The sequence below is a fragment of the Heterocephalus glaber genome, unplaced genomic scaffold (assembly GCF_053883595.1).
Source record: "Heterocephalus glaber isolate CG9 unplaced genomic scaffold, H.glaber_assembly_v1.0 deba00001472, whole genome shotgun sequence".
NCBI lineage: Eukaryota > Metazoa > Chordata > Mammalia > Rodentia > Bathyergidae > Heterocephalus > Heterocephalus glaber.
In genome coordinates, this window is record NW_028258315.1 from 29370775 (window position 1) to 29385825 (window position 15051).

General features: G+C 42.8%; 2 protein-coding genes across 13 annotated transcripts in view; one reads left to right on the plus strand and one right to left on the minus strand.

The window, feature by feature from the left end:
• The first annotated feature begins 530 nt into the window (after positions 1-530).
• On the plus strand, positions 531-4855 carry Coa6 (cytochrome c oxidase assembly factor 6). 2 transcript variants are annotated; one of them, XM_021266403.2, is made up of 3 exons: positions 531-833; positions 1248-1407; positions 3254-4855. In XM_021266403.2, exons 2-3 carry the CDS (start codon positions 1264-1266, stop codon positions 3347-3349), a joined length of 240 nt encoding a protein of 79 aa, XP_021122062.1. In that variant the 5' UTR covers positions 531-833; positions 1248-1263; the 3' UTR covers positions 3350-4855. The 2 variants fall into 2 exon arrangements, with proteins under 2 accessions (XP_021122062.1, XP_004854691.1); XM_004854634.4 differs by lacking the exon at positions 531-833 and adding an exon at positions 854-1051 and having other exon boundaries at positions 3254-4680.
• A 2342-nt stretch (positions 4856-7197) lies between these two features.
• Positions 7198-15051, minus strand: part of Tarbp1 (tRNA guanosine 2 -O-methyltransferase TARBP1) — a 64804-nt gene continuing 56950 nt past the window's right edge. For 8 of the 11 annotated variants that reach the window (XM_021266400.2, XM_021266397.2, XM_021266398.2 and 5 more), the window contains 6 exons: positions 14053-14134; positions 11991-12162; positions 8755-8946; positions 8451-8575; positions 7907-8043; positions 7198-7583 (listed from right to left, as the gene is read on the minus strand). In XM_021266400.2, coding sequence (XP_021122059.1) covers positions 7418-7583; positions 7907-8043; positions 8451-8575; positions 8755-8946; positions 11991-12162; positions 14053-14134 — 874 coding nt within the window. In that variant the 3' untranslated portion in view covers positions 7198-7417. Of the gene's footprint in view, positions 7584-7906; positions 8044-8450; positions 8576-8754; positions 8947-11990; positions 12163-13724; positions 13820-14052; positions 14135-15051 lie in introns of those variants that run through there. The other 3 variants (XR_015439426.1, XR_002398266.2, XR_015439427.1) reach the window with 3 other exon arrangements.

Below are 15051 nucleotides of genomic sequence, written 5' to 3' on the forward strand. Positions count from 1 at the left end.
TTTACTTAGCCATAAAGGTTGAATTCGAGTCATGGATGGACCTTGAGACCATCACGTTAAGTGAAGTGAGACACCAATACTGCATGGTTTCTCTCATATGAGAAACCCAATTATAAATAAACAGTAAAAGAAAGGCAGACTTCTATGGGAAGATGGCGAAAGGTATCGAAAACGATTAAGATATTAACATATATGTACTAATCCTCCGGGACGAACGTATATTTCATGTACTGCAAACATATACAGTACCAATAAAAAATATGAAGTAGCTGTTTTCTTGCCATAAAATACCCTAACGTCCGGGGAGAGAAAGCGCCATCTTGAGACTAAAGCATTGCAAATATTTATTTTTTTCCCGCTGCCCTAACTTCCTCGTTCTCAATTTGTCACTTTCTAGCCCATATCCGGGCCATCACCATGTCCCGGGCCTTTTTCTGGGGCTGAGTCCTCCTTGCGTCCCCAGGGCTCTACAACCCTCAGCCGGCTCTCCTTCCCTCCACCGTCATTCCGCACCGCTCAAGCTTTAAGCATGGCATTTGTTGTTTTGTTTTTTGAGACAGGGTCTCATTACGTAGTTCGGGATGGCCCTGAACTCACTATGTAGGCAGGTATCCAACTCCTGGTAAACCTCTTGCCTGCCTCTCCAGTGCTGGGATTACAGACGTGTGACACCACGCCCGGCTCGCGCACTCAGCCTTTCTGAAAGGACATGGCCCGCCACAATCACGAAGTAATGCTCAGAGAGGGATCCAGAAGCCAACAAGCCCGAGACCACTGAGAGCCAGAACTCCCACCAGCTCGCCACCCGAGACAGACCGGAAATCATCCGACAGGTACTAAGCTGGGGCGGAAGTCCCGCCTCCTCCGCACAGTCCACGGTAACGCGGAGGGGTCAATCCAGGGGCTCCCGGCCGTTTCTCCGAGTGAATATCCTAGTGTGGCCGGTGACCCCAGCCCGGGAGGAGACTTGCCACGCCAGGACCCAGCCCCACGCCCTCTCCCGCGACTTTGTGGGCCGCAGGACCCCCGGGAAGCCGCGAGGGGCTCGCAGGTCGGCGCGCGTGGGGCTAGTCGGGAAGGAGCAGGCCGAGGAACGCGGAGGCTGCGCTGGCTTTGGGAGCTGAAGCACCTCTCTCAGAGGCGCACCCCAAGCATGCCTTAAGAAAAGGAGGGGATAACAGCCCCTCTCCTTGCCTTTTGCTCTCTTGGCAGGGTCATGTTTAGGTCAGATTCTCTTTGTCCCACAGCTGGCTCCCAGCAGGAATGGCAGCCCCCACCATGAAGGAGAGGCAGGTCTGCTGGGGAGCCCGCGACGACTACTGGCAGTGCTTGGACGAGAACGCCGGGGACTCATCCCGCTGCCAGCAGCTGAGGAGGTCCTTCGAGTCCAGCTGTCCTCAGCAGTGGGTAAGTCACGTCAGGCCGGCCTGGTGTGCGGCTCTTCACGGGGAAAGTGCTTCGCGTTCGCCTTTATCCCAGGTTGGGGGACAAGGTCATCGAAGAGGTCAGGGAACCGAGAGGCCACCTATGGGGAGGAGCAACATGTGGAGACTGAAATCCTGCAGTTATGACCACAGCATTGTTGGGGAAAATAACAGTGATCTACAACATTTTTGGGCACTTCAACAAAGAAGAGAGAGTGCAATATAATGTTCCAGTTGACTTCTGCAGCCTGTGGCAGCGATAGCACCTTTCCAAGCCACAGCTGTTGTGTTCTGTGAACTCTTTTTTCTTAGAGGTCCGCGACTTAGTTCACTTAGTTCGTCACCGTGGCCCCTTCTGTATCAGTAATTTGCTCTTGTTGGCCTGTGCTCTCCATTGTTATCTAGCTGAAGACTTGCCTCCTCTTTTTCTTTATTTTTTCACTAAGTTGTTCAGGCTGCGCTCAGATTTGCAATCTTCCTGCTTCAGCCTTCCAAGTTGGAGCAGTGTTTTGACCACCTCAGAGCAAAGCAGAGCTGTGTATAAATAGGTCCTTACCAGCTCTGGACTGAGAAGTGGGCCCAGGATTTTGTTGGACAAAGTTAAAGATCAAATGTCATGTTCAAAAACCGTAATTCAGATTCTGCACCTGTGCTGGGGGTCAAGCCTGCCTCTCTGTGAAGGTGCCCTAGAGCCCCTAGGCAAGAGGATCCTACTGATGAACTTCAAAGAGCAAACTTCTGACCTACTGTTAGAGAATAGGGTTTCTCATTGAGTAAGAAAGCTGTAACCACTCCACGAAGGAGTCCATTGGGACTTGTGATCGCTGTCCTTGGAGAAACATTGACTTTCCATCTGCTTTTTTGGTGTGTTATCTACCTGGATGCAGGGCAGGGCAGATTTCCACATCCTCAGCCCGTGCTCACTTTTACCTACAAGCCCCACTAGGATATTAAACTCCTAAGAAAGGCTTTTAACAAAACAACTACTGTTTTCTACTCCACTAATGCAAATGTGTGTTTTGCCTTTGCCTGGAACGCAGAGCAGGTCACATACAGATGCTGCAGTACTTTCATGGCTGGCATGTGTGCATTTTCTACTTTTAGGATTTTACCATACATATCATTAGGTTAGTTTAAGATTCTTTAAATTCCTTATGGAATGAGAAGATATGAATAAAATCAAGTCTTTCAAATACCGAAATTGCTGGCATGGTGGCACATGACTGTAATCCTAGCACTCGGGACGCTGAGGCAGGAGGATCACCGTGAGTTTGAGGCCAGCTGGGCTAGTGAGTTCAAGTCCAGTCTGAACTACATAGAGACTCTGCGTCAACCCCCACCCCCAAACAACTTGGTGTTTTACCATCAATTTACCTACTGATATAATAATGGTTCATAGTTTTTAAGCATGTACCTGTCTCATTAAATGTGTTTCTGGATAAGACATACATAAAAAATGGGATGGCAGATAAATTACAAGGTGTATTAAACTTATCTTAATCTGAAGACTGGGCCATCCATGTAAGAGCTCAGTGGACTCAGCTTACTGGCAGGCTCTGAATTGCACAAATGAATTGCACACAGATTCATTTCCTGAGAAGGTTCCTGGGCCAAATAATCAAGAGGATGTCACTCAGAAAGGGCCAAGACTTACAAGGCTACAGGCTTCTCAGAGGGCCATTCACCAGGTCCCTGACGCAAAACAGTTCCAGAATATAAATCATTTTTATATTTCTATACAATTTGTATTGAATAGTTACATTTAAATCTGTGCTTTTGCTCATGTAAGTTCCAAAACATGCCCTGATGTCAAGCTTTTTTCTCAACAGATAAAATATTTTGATAAAAGAAGAGACTACTTAAAATTCAAGGAAAAATTTGAAGCAGGACAAGTCCAGCCTTCAGAGTCAACTGCAAATTCCTAGGCTGTTCTTGAACTTTTCACAAAGGCTGAAATTCTCTGTGGACATTCAAAATGTTCCGTTAGTTCTGGGACAGTATTTGAATCACGATGCACACTGATACTTTGTTCCCTGTGTACAACAGTTAATAAATAAAATGACCAAGTAACAGAAGATCCCATCATTCAAACTATGACGAAACAAAAAATGGTATTAAGTATGTTCAGTTTTAATAAGAAATCTGTTTTAAGAAAAAAATTAAAATCCTATTATAAAAACATGGGTTTTTGGCAGTAGAAGCTGAGTCATAGGCAAATATTATTTACAGTACATGTATTATAGACAAAAACTGAAATAAGTTGTAATGTGTTCCAGGAGTAACATTTTAACACAATCTACAAAATGAGGTTGGAAGAAAGTTGAAATATTCAGGTAAAATAATAGAAAACTATTAAAGACCCATATACTGAAGAGTAAGAAAATGACTGGATTCCAACTAGTACACTAATGCAAAAAAGAAATAAGCATATAGATTGGGAAGGAAGAAATAAAACTAGCACTATTCACAAATGCTAAGTTATGATTAACTTTAAGAAAACTCTCAAGAATGGACTAATATATGCAAATCACATATTTCGTCAAGAACTTGTATCCAGAATAAAAAATTTAAAACTTTTTTTTCACAGTACGGGAGATTGAACCTGAGGCTTTCATACTGAACTATATATCCCCAGCCCTTTATTTAGTTTTTATTTTGATACAAGATCTCACTAAGTCACTTAAATTTCCCAGGCTGGGCTCAAATTTGCATTCCTCCTGCCTCAACCTCTCAGTGTTGGGATTACAGATGTGCACCATCATTCCCAGCTCCTACAAGTCTTAACAAAAAATAACCCTATTTAAAAAGTGAGCATATTATACAAATAGGTATTTGCCAAAAGAAGATATACAATAGACAAAGATATGTAAAGATCCTCTATTACTAAATATATGATGGAAATACAACTATATATGTATATCATTACACATTGGAATGGCTTCAGTTAAAAAGCTGACACCAAGTCCTGACAAGGATACACAGCAACAATCATTCTTACTGTGCTAGGAATACAAACTAGAAAAGCCCCTAGGAGAACAGTGTACCAAGCTAAACATATGGTGACTTATGACCCAGCAGTCACACTTCTAGGTATTTCACCAAATGAACTGAAAACTACATCTGTACATGAATGTTTATCTGAACCAGCTTTATGCATAATCACCCAAAACTAGAAACCACCCAGACACCCAAAACAGAGAAATGACTAGGCAAACTGATGGATCTGTATGATGGAATAAAGTAGGAATGAACTTCAGATTCATGCAGTGTAACAGATGAACTGTGAATGTATTTTGCTGTGTGAAACCCAGACCCCAAAGGCTACATAAATACTTCAGTGGATATGACTTGAAAAAGTAGAACTATAGGATAGAAAAAGATCATTGTTTGACAGTGACTGGAAGATGGGGAGAGGGCCAACTATGAAGGAGTGACAAATGAATTTTTAGGGTGATGAAATTGTTCTTTATGACACTGGTGGTGGATGCCTAAGTATGCATTTGATAAAACCCACATATTGTACTATAAAGAGTGACTTTGCCCATTAAAATAAAATCTGCCAGGGTGGTGGGGGAATTCTGGTAGAGTACAGATTGTGAAGAATATGTCTACTCATATTGTAAGTATGTGACATAACCTCACTGAAAGTGTGGGCAAAAGGACTGACCTAAATAACTGAAGTGTTTTGACTGCATTCTGTATGGTTTAAGGCAAAAGGAACTAAACGCAAGGTGCTAAATTTCACAAGCTTAGCAGTTCTGAAGCTGTATGGGTAATAGAGTACAGCATGTGAGTAATAAGCAGTGAGAGCTAGGTTTTATGTCAGAGTAAGCAGTTAAAATAAGTGAAAGAACATTTGAATGCCAGTCCCGGTATCACTGTCTGGTATCAGTAAGAATTCACATCACATTCACTCATCTCCACACTGGTAATGCAGAATCATCTATGGATAGGGGTGCAGTCACAGGGTGGCAAGTTCCTCATGTTGGGGAGGTGCCCATAACCACCATTCAGGAAGGGGCAGCAGGCACATCTAGCTCCGAATTATTTACACTTTTGTGGTGGTACTAGGGGTTGAACCTATGATTCTTTGCACTGAATTTTATCCCCAGCCCTTGTTTCAATTTTGAGACCCAGTCTTACTAAGTTGCTGAGGCTGGGGTCAAAATTGTGATCTCCTTGGCTCAGCCTCCCAGCTGAGATCTTGGTTTTGAACACTATACTCCAATAGATGAGGCCAAAGCTCCTTGGAGAAATGTCTGATGCTAGCCTAAGGTAGGAAGAATAAAAAAGAACCTGTGGTACCATGTGCCAAAAAGTAAGGAAATGCTATTTAAAAAATGGCATATATCATAATGACACAGTGCCAACTATCCACACTGATTAAAAAGATGACTGAACAAGGAAAAAGTATAGAGGAATTCCAAGAAATAAATGTAAAAGAAATGAAACACAGAATATCACTATTAGAACAAACACCACAGTCAAAAGTGCTATAGGCAGAATCCCCTGATGAATGTTAGCATCAATGGACAAAATATAAGACTATGTTTGCACAGCTTCAAGTATCCCTCCGAAATATTCACTAGTTACTGGGATGGTCTTGGCAAGTGTCCCTGAACTCTTTGATACCCTTCTCTCCAAGAGGGAGCTTAATTTCCTACCACAGAGCGTAGGAGTGACTCACTTTTAACAGACAGTGTATATAGGCATTGTGGCAAATGTTGACTTCACCAAATGATGGAGATGGTGAGCCTGCTAAGGCCGTGTACCCCCAACATGATGTGAGAAGGCCCTTTACTATCATTCTTCCTTATAACCTATAATCTCTGAGAACACGGCAATTACAAAACAGTTGGCCAGTCGTCTTCAGAAGTATTCAGGTCATGAAAGTCAAGGAAAGACTGAGGCTCTGTCAGACATCAGAGGAGGCTCGGGGACACAGTGACTACCAGTGTGGTGTCTAATCTTGAGTTGGCTCCTGGAACAGAAAAGAGGACATTAGTGGAAAAATGGGAAATAGGAACAAAGTCTGCAGTTTGGTTATGTGCACCATTATCAGAATTTCCTAATTTTGACAACTGTACCATGGCTGTGTAAGGTAACATTGGAGGCATCCTGTCAAAGTAAGTGTATGGAAGTTTTGTGTCCAATTTTTGAATATCTCTGCAAAACAAATTATTTCAAAATAAATATTCAGAAGAACAAAATAAACACATAAGTAATGGACTCTGAAATTTAAATATTATTAAAAGGCACCCTGACATAATTGAAGTTCATTGCTGGATGGTGATAAATGGTTACCATTAAAAACAATCACAAGAAGAGAAAGAGTAAATCAACACTGGTGCGTTTCATTATCAGTTTCAATAATGATATATAGGAATAGTCAGCTCCTTTGGGTTCAGGGTTATAGTTATCAGAAGAGATTATTTCTAACCATTATCTGATCTCTTTGAGCAAAGGTAAATGTAAGAAATTTCATATTAATATGAATGATGATGGCCTAGTTTGGCTTTAAAAATAAAGCCTAGGAGCTGAACTTGAGCTTTGCAGGGAAGTTGGCGGGACATCTTGCCGAGCTGTTTCCCAAGAGTGCACAGCAGAAAGAGGGCTGCTCTCCACTCAGCACCCCACCCCTGCTTCCTTAAGGCTGAAGGGTGCCGGGGCTCAGAGCAAAGGTGCTGCCTTACTCTCAGCACAGTCCATATTCTTGGTGATACCAGTCTTTCTGGGAAGGAAAGTACAAATTAAAGCACACTGTTTTACCTCAAAAGTTGCTTAAAATATTTTATTACAGAAGCAATACAATTTAGCCATAAGTGTTTATTACAACATAGTGATCTTTTTAAGGCACATGAGAGAGTTTTGGCTTTTTAATGCAAAAAACAATACAAATCATCCCAGTAAATTTCAGAATCCATTTCATTAGTCCAGAGTTGTAAAAAATGGTCTCGGTAGCACCACAACTCATCTCAGGTAAGGCACAGGCTTCAGGATGGGTCTGCGCGCCTGAGCAGCTGCTGCCTAGTGTACTCCCAGATGAGCAGGGCTCCGCTCACATGCACATTCAGCGAGCGGATGACGCCCTGCTGTGGGATCTCCACGCACACATCCAAATGCTGTATCAGGTTTGCCGGGATTCCTTCACGTTCATTGCTGAGGAAGAAAGACGAGGAGGCAGACATTAGTTTTCCTGTAATAAATTTGTTCTTAGATTACTAAAAGAGATTAACCAATGTAGTAAGTATGGTTCCAGGAAATAAGTAAGTGTGTAACAGAGACTTAAGAGTCAGTTCTGTGTTCACCTGATCCACCCCAGATAGGTGAAATCAAAGGAAAACTGGGGAGAGAGGTTTCCACAAATGTAAGCTGAAAGAAAAGTGTGAGTATGATGTCGGGGGTCTGGGTAAATCATAAAATAGCTAACATTTTCTAGGTGGGGCTCAGAGGACAGAATGTGGGCCGGGAGCTCTTCTCACCCCAGCAGGAGGAGCGACTTCTCAGGAAAGCAGTACTGGGCCAGGTCGGAGCTTCTGGCCGTCTGCTCCACCCCAATGATGGTGTAACCTTCTGTTTTCTTCAGCTGCAGGTAATCAATTAGCTGAGCTGGTTTCACCTTAATATTAGTTTACAAAGAGCAGACTATTAAATCATTCAGTTGTAGCCCTGCTTGGAGTAAAATGTGAGTTAGCAAAAAACATTTATTAAACTAAACTTGTTAAAAAATGCTTTATAAAAAGGGAAACAAGATAATCATATTCTATCAAAAAGAATTCCTCAGCTTCATGTACTTGTACAATTATCCCTAAATCAATAGTGAGCTGTAAAAGGACACATTTTATTAAAAGACTACTTTATGATTGATATTTCTGTAAATAAAAAGAACAAACAAGGCTGAATTTTAGTTTTAAGTATTACTTTTAAACGATTATAGGCTGAACTTTTATAAATTACTGCAGAAGGCCTAATATATGAAGGCCTAAAACAAATAAAGGCTTTAATAATAAATTACTTTCCACCCACTTCCACCAGAGGAAGCCACTGTTCTGCAGAGACGCTGAGGTGCTGAAACTGCTTGTCACCGACACACTGCAGACTGCCCAGGACCAGCGCCGCGGCCCCAAAGACCTCGCAGGTCCGGCACAGACCTGCACAGAGAAGCTAAACTTACCAGGACTGTCCCCCTGTGGTCTCACCAAGTCCCACACATCCCTCGGAAGCTCTCAGGGAGGACTAAATGGGGAAGATGGCCAGAAAAGGGCAGTGGACCAATGGGAAATACCAAGCATCACCAGGCTGCAAGCTCCCTGGAAAACTGCGATTTTACCTCCTAAATTGGTTGGCTTATTGATGAGTGAGGCCACCACAATCAGTCTGCTAACTGACTTTCCGAGTCTGGCGGCGCGATCCTGAAACTCGAGCCCCAGGTCTGCATCGAGACCCTCTTGTCTCCAAGGGATGATCTTTTTCTGGACGTCAGCCCACTCTGATTGGCTGGCTGCTTCACTCATGTTAGAACCTTGGGAAGGAAAAAGAAAATAATCCCACATGTAAACAATATCAGAGCCATCTCTCTCCATATATTGATTTATACCTTTGTATGAGTTTCAAATAAATTTATTTAATTACACATTAACTAGATTCAAACACAACCACCATTTTTTTTTTTTCAGTACGGGAGATCGAACTCGGGACCTTGCACTTGCGAGGCAGGCGGCAGGACCACTGAGCTAAATCCCCAGCCCACAACCACCATTTTCAATAGTAATTTTTTGTTTTCAAATTCAGTACTAACCAATATATGATGAGATTTCAAAAAAAACAGAAGATGCACATTTTTTCATGTTTTAGCATATCCAAAATTGGGAGGCAACTTAGAACCAAGGGTATCAGTTTGTTAACATTTTTTCCTTGGAGGTAAATAAAGTAATGGTGTATCTTACAAACAACAGTATTATCAGATTAGAATTTTTAGGGAAATATATCACTTAAAACAATATACGGGAAGTCTTTATCTTAAGTTATTTTACTAGCACTTGGGGTAACTTTTCTAAAATGGAGGATGTTCTTTCTGTAAAGGAGTATCTCCTGAATAGACGCATGAGCGCACAGCCCGTCTTAAGCCATCTATCTGCAAGGCCTGGTCTCTGAGATGCAGGACTGAGACTCTACTTCCAGGTCCTCCAGAAGGTCCAGGGTCCTCCCAACTCTGTTCCACTCCAACCTATCAAGGAGTCATCAGGGATCCCTGTTAGCAGGACACAGGACACAAAGGTAACTACAAGGGCCTGATAGTGAGGGTGTGTCACAAAGAAAGGAATGACAAATGTCTATGGGAGGGAGGAGCAAAGATATGACCCACAAGGCCTGAGGGAGGGAGGTCGGATTCTCAAAGGGGACAGCAGACACAGCATGTGCTCAAGCATGGGGTGGGAGAAAAATGACTTGGGCAGCAGCAAGTCTCGGGAGTAGCTCTCAGCCTGTGATGAAGAGACCAGACAGCCTGGATCACATCAGAGGGCTCTGCACAGAGTGATATAGGATCTACTCTACAGAGAGGAGCCATAGAGCCTTCCGAGAAGTGGAATGACAGTACTGATGCTGTTTTAGAGAAAGCCCTCTTTGCCCCAATGCAGAGGATACACCGGCTTCTGAACTCATCCAGGTAAAGACAATGGCAGTCTGAACTACGTCTGGGCAACCAAGGCAGACAGTGGGAGGAGAAGCTGGATCACCAAGACTGCGTACGTATGCATATGTCAGACAGGAAACAGAAAAAGAATGACCACTGTGATGACAGGTGATACCATCAACAAAGGAGCCAGAGGAGCAGATCTGGACAGAGACCTACATCCAGTTTGGCTGTGTTAAGTGTAAAGGGCTTATGCAACATCCAGCTGCAGAAGCCCAGCTGGCGTAGGCAAGAGGCTGACGTGAGAGAAGGGTTTGGAAGCGTACCACAGTTACATGGGTGGGGTCCAAGCAGGGAAATGGGTGAAAGTGTGCTTAGGAGAGCTGTGGAAGGGTAGGCAGTGGCACTGGTTGACAGCATTCTGGGGAACCTGTGTGTAAGCCTCAGCATGGAAACTCCCTATAGTCCACTTCTCTCTACCAAAACCACTGCAACAAAATGAAGACCTGGTCGGTCTGTTCACCAGCAGATAACCCCTGCTTCCCCTCCCCTGCTTTGTGGGGGACTCAACACTGTCTACGTCTGTGTCTGTCATCCCTCTTCCCTCTCCTCGGTCTCTACCTGGCCACCCTGAGCCTCCTGTCACTGTCTTGTGCCCGGGGAAAGTTCCTCTGCAGATTTTGCCTGCTTTGCTCTCAATTCATCAAGGTCTTTGCTTGACATTGGCTCCTAACAAAGGTCCTTCTGCTCTCCTTACCCTGCTTTATTATGTTTCATAGCACTTTTACTGGTTGACATTGCATTATGTTTCTTTATGGCTGCCACTTCTGTGAGAACAAAGGGGTGAGGGGTGGGGACTTGGTCTCATGTCCAACCACAAAGGAGGTAACCAACCAATCTTTGTTGGATCAGTAAATTCAAGGTACTGTCTCAGTGTGCATTAGTGAACCATTTAGAGTGCTGGATTAAACTGTACATTTCCAGAATTCTCCCTCAGAGATACTAAATTAAAACTGAGGGGTGTGTGTACGTGTGCTTGTGTGAAATCTGCATTTTTAACAAGTTTTCCAAGTGATCCCTACAAACATCAGAAATTTTGAGCCCATCAATGTGAGGGACAAGTGGGAGAACTCAGGGGAATGAGAAGAGCCTGAGTCAGGAGGAAGAGCAGGGAGAAGGAACAGCACCCACATGGAGTCTGACAAGGAGCCCAGAAGGGCACTGCTGAGCTTCTGAATGGTGATCATGGATTAGGAGAGCTGGAGGAAGACAGAGGTGAGGGGGAACTGATAGGAATGGAGGCTGCAACCACCCGGCCACCAGGAAGGTTAGCTGGACCTTGAAAATGGGGCAAGCACCTGGGACTGGGTCTTTCGAGCAACTTGCTGTGAAGGGAAGAGTTGGAGGGAGCAACGGGGACAAAGTGGCTAGTGGAGAACACCTAGGGAAGGACTCAGATCCTTCATTTGTAACGGAGGACAACACAACAGGGCTGGAGGAGCAGATGGAGAAATGACAACCAAACAGACCCAGAAAGAGCTCTGCCCATTCCTGAAAGGGTTGGCAAAAGAGATTTCAGAGTTCAACCCTTTCAAAAATTTGTATTTTTACAGAAAGTATACAGAAAAGCAAATAATATTAACAATACTATGCAAAAGAAAAAGAAATGATTAGTTTGTATAAAGAGATCAAACTGTCTAGCTTTTCATAGCAAAGCTAACTTTCAACTTAAAGTTGTGGTCAAAGCTGTATCACACTTTTATGGTCAGTTTTCTAAGTGGTGAGTCGCACAGAGCCCAGGTAGTGAAAAAGTGACATTACCGACTACTTGTTCTAAGTCACGTTCTATCTACCTGTTTCTAGTTCTGAAATCAGTAAGCATCTTGTCACCAAATTGACAAGAGAGAAAATAAAGTGAAGCTCCTCTTTACCTATGTCCTGCTGAGACCAGTCCCCTGGACTGAGCTCACTAAGTGGAGTCCGAGAGAAGTACCACTGGGATCCTGTGTTGGAAGGGATGTCTGCGAAGTTGGCAAATTTACCAACAGCGATCCACTCCTCTTCAATGACACCTGAAAGCCGTGGAAGGATGTAAAATATGGTCTGAAAAGAGAATTGTAAAATTTGTATTTTTTTCCTTGAGGGGAAAAAAGAAGTATATGGCATGTTAATTATGCAATTTATTACTATTAATATATTGTCCCAAATCATTCTATCTGATCAAATTACACACTCTCACCTATGTCTTGTGGCAGTTATATATAAATGCTTCTTATCTTCTCTAAGAAGTTAGGAGATTCAATTAGGGAATCCCTGCAAACAGGCAGATCTACTCTGGTACTTTACATAATAAACAAACCGCAGTGGTTTTAATAAAAACAAAAAGTGTTTTGGAATCAGTCATTACCAGTAAGGAACAACATTTGGAGAAAGGCATTTACTGATAACCAGATTCCTCCATAAGTGAAAAAAGTTCAAGCTCTCTGATGCGACATCTTTTACTCTCACTGCCATTAGATACATGTAGGGTCTGGATTCTGGCTGGACTATGTAATTTACTGTATGGCACAGGCAAGCCATGTAGTCTTTCAAGGCTTCAAGACCCTCATTTGTGCGGGAGGAGAATATCAGATTAAAATAGCACGTGACAGTGCTCCATGAATGGTGGCACAGGTGACACACCGTAAGTGGGCATTACCTTTGCAACCCTCCTCTTCTGTCCTTACCTGCTACAGAGTCGAGAACCAGAGGATGATCAGCCAGAAGGTGCAAAAGAGGCAGAAGCCCAAGCAAAGGGGAATTTAAGAATGAAATGATAAATTCACAATATGTCTTTATGAAAGTTTTAGAATAATGTGGTTTCTTCTGGACTAGCCATTGCTTGTGCAAATTTAAACAGGCATAATGTCCACAATTAAATGCTTATCACATGGGTCCTCAGTATAGCTCCAGACATTAAGTTCTTGGGAACCATTAAGTCCCATTCATTACTTGACCTATACAGTTCTGACTTGTATCATTAACAGAGATGAAAATATGTAGAAGACACAGGAGGAAGCAGGGGTGAGGTAAAGAGGGAGGCCAAGAACTGACTGCTGCTGGGGAATGGCAAGAGAGGGGCTGATGACCACTAGAGATTTCCTGGAGGGTCTCACAGGAAAGGTGCACAGACAGCACTCTGGGGGCTGAGGCCCTCAGAGCAGAGCATATTAGAACATGTGAAGAATACTCATTTTTTTATTCTAATAAAAATCATATTGGCAATGAAGCAGCAAATACACATTAGTATTCTATGATGTATATCTCATTTTATATATAAATATTTTTTTAATGGCCAGCTTATTAAAAAACACTATGCACAGTAGCCAAAGCTACAAATCTTTAGAGAAAACAGTCCTAGGTCAAATGATTTAAATTCAAAGGTAGCACATTATTAAGAGTTGAGAAAGGAAAAAAGTTTGGTTTATGGAAATTTTAGTATTTACATATTAAGTTAATTCATATTAACTATAATAAATGTGTTTATGGTTTTTCAGTTATAATCCATGAGTGGTGTATCATTTGCTGTACAACTTTTATTACCCAGAACCTAAAAATGCCATTAACAGAAGAGTAGATTTTTTGATCCTTCATTAACAGTGGGCTTCAGTACAGTAAAAGCTCACCTGCACAAATGTTCTCCCTCATCTCCTTTTAGAAATCTGTTTTGATTTCTGTTTAGTTAAATATTCCCTTCCAGGGTTTACAAGCCAGACTCTGCCTGAGAAATAGAAAGTCAAAGTGACAAGCCAAGTTTCACCACTTAAGAGTGGACTACAAGCAAATCATCTACATAAAGTCACAAAGTTAAACTCAGAACTTTACAGTGTTAAGGTGATGTTTATAAGCAAAGAGAAAGAAGTAACCAGATCCTAACCACTCACAGCTGTGGGGGAAAGGCAGCACCAGGACTATGGGCACACTATGGGTTGTATAGGTGTCAGGCGTGCTCACCTCCAGACAGTAATCCTCCAGTGGATGAAATGTTGCAAAAAAGAAATGCTCTTGGATGCGTTGCCAGTTCTTCTTGGCATTCCTAAGAATGAAGAATATGGTCACAGGCATAGATAAGACATTAAATAACTCAGGTAACCAGGAAATCAAGTATCTTAAGGAGGTTCTGCACAATTCAAAGGGAATGCAGATGTGTGTAGATTTAATACTAGACACATATACACATATCTCTAAGATCAACATACTATGAAAGCTCTTTTCTGCAAAATTTGACTCTTTTTCTGCAGAACTGAGGCTCAGACCCAGCGCCTCATGCATATTATACAAGTGCTCTAACACTGAGTTACATCCCCAGCCTAGAAAATTTATACAATTAGGAACTTTTGTAGCTTGAGTTTGAATTATTACATGTTAATGCCAATGTGATCCTGAAAAATATTAATGTCCAAATCTATGCATGTAAATAAATTCAGCCCCACATGTACCAAACATCCAAAATAGTAAATACATGCATATTCAGAAGAAATGACACACTGAAGGTCTTTTACAAAGATCAATAATTCTAGTTGCCAGGTTATTTCCGGCAAGTTAGGAATCCCAGGCCTGATACACAGACACACACACGCGCACACACACACACACAAGTGCATACATTTGTGCACTTCAGCACATGCACCTTTGCGCTCTGCCCATCATCTATACTAACACAACCTCCAGCTCAGCTCTGTCTCCTCTACTCCCTTCCTCTGTGCTGTCTGAGAGCAGTTTTCAGTTCTGATGTTTGCTGAATCAACTGACTTTCTCCTGAGCTCCGCCCCACCCCAATCATCCAAATGCCTGCCTGCTATCCACCCATATGTCAAGAGTCAGGGAGGAGGGCCTGGGATTTAGCTCAGTGGTTCCGCTGCCTGCCTTGCAAGTGCAAGGTCCCAAGTTCAATCCCCAGTACCGGGGGAAGCTAACATGCCTGTGATCCCTGATCCTGTGCTTGGGAAGGCT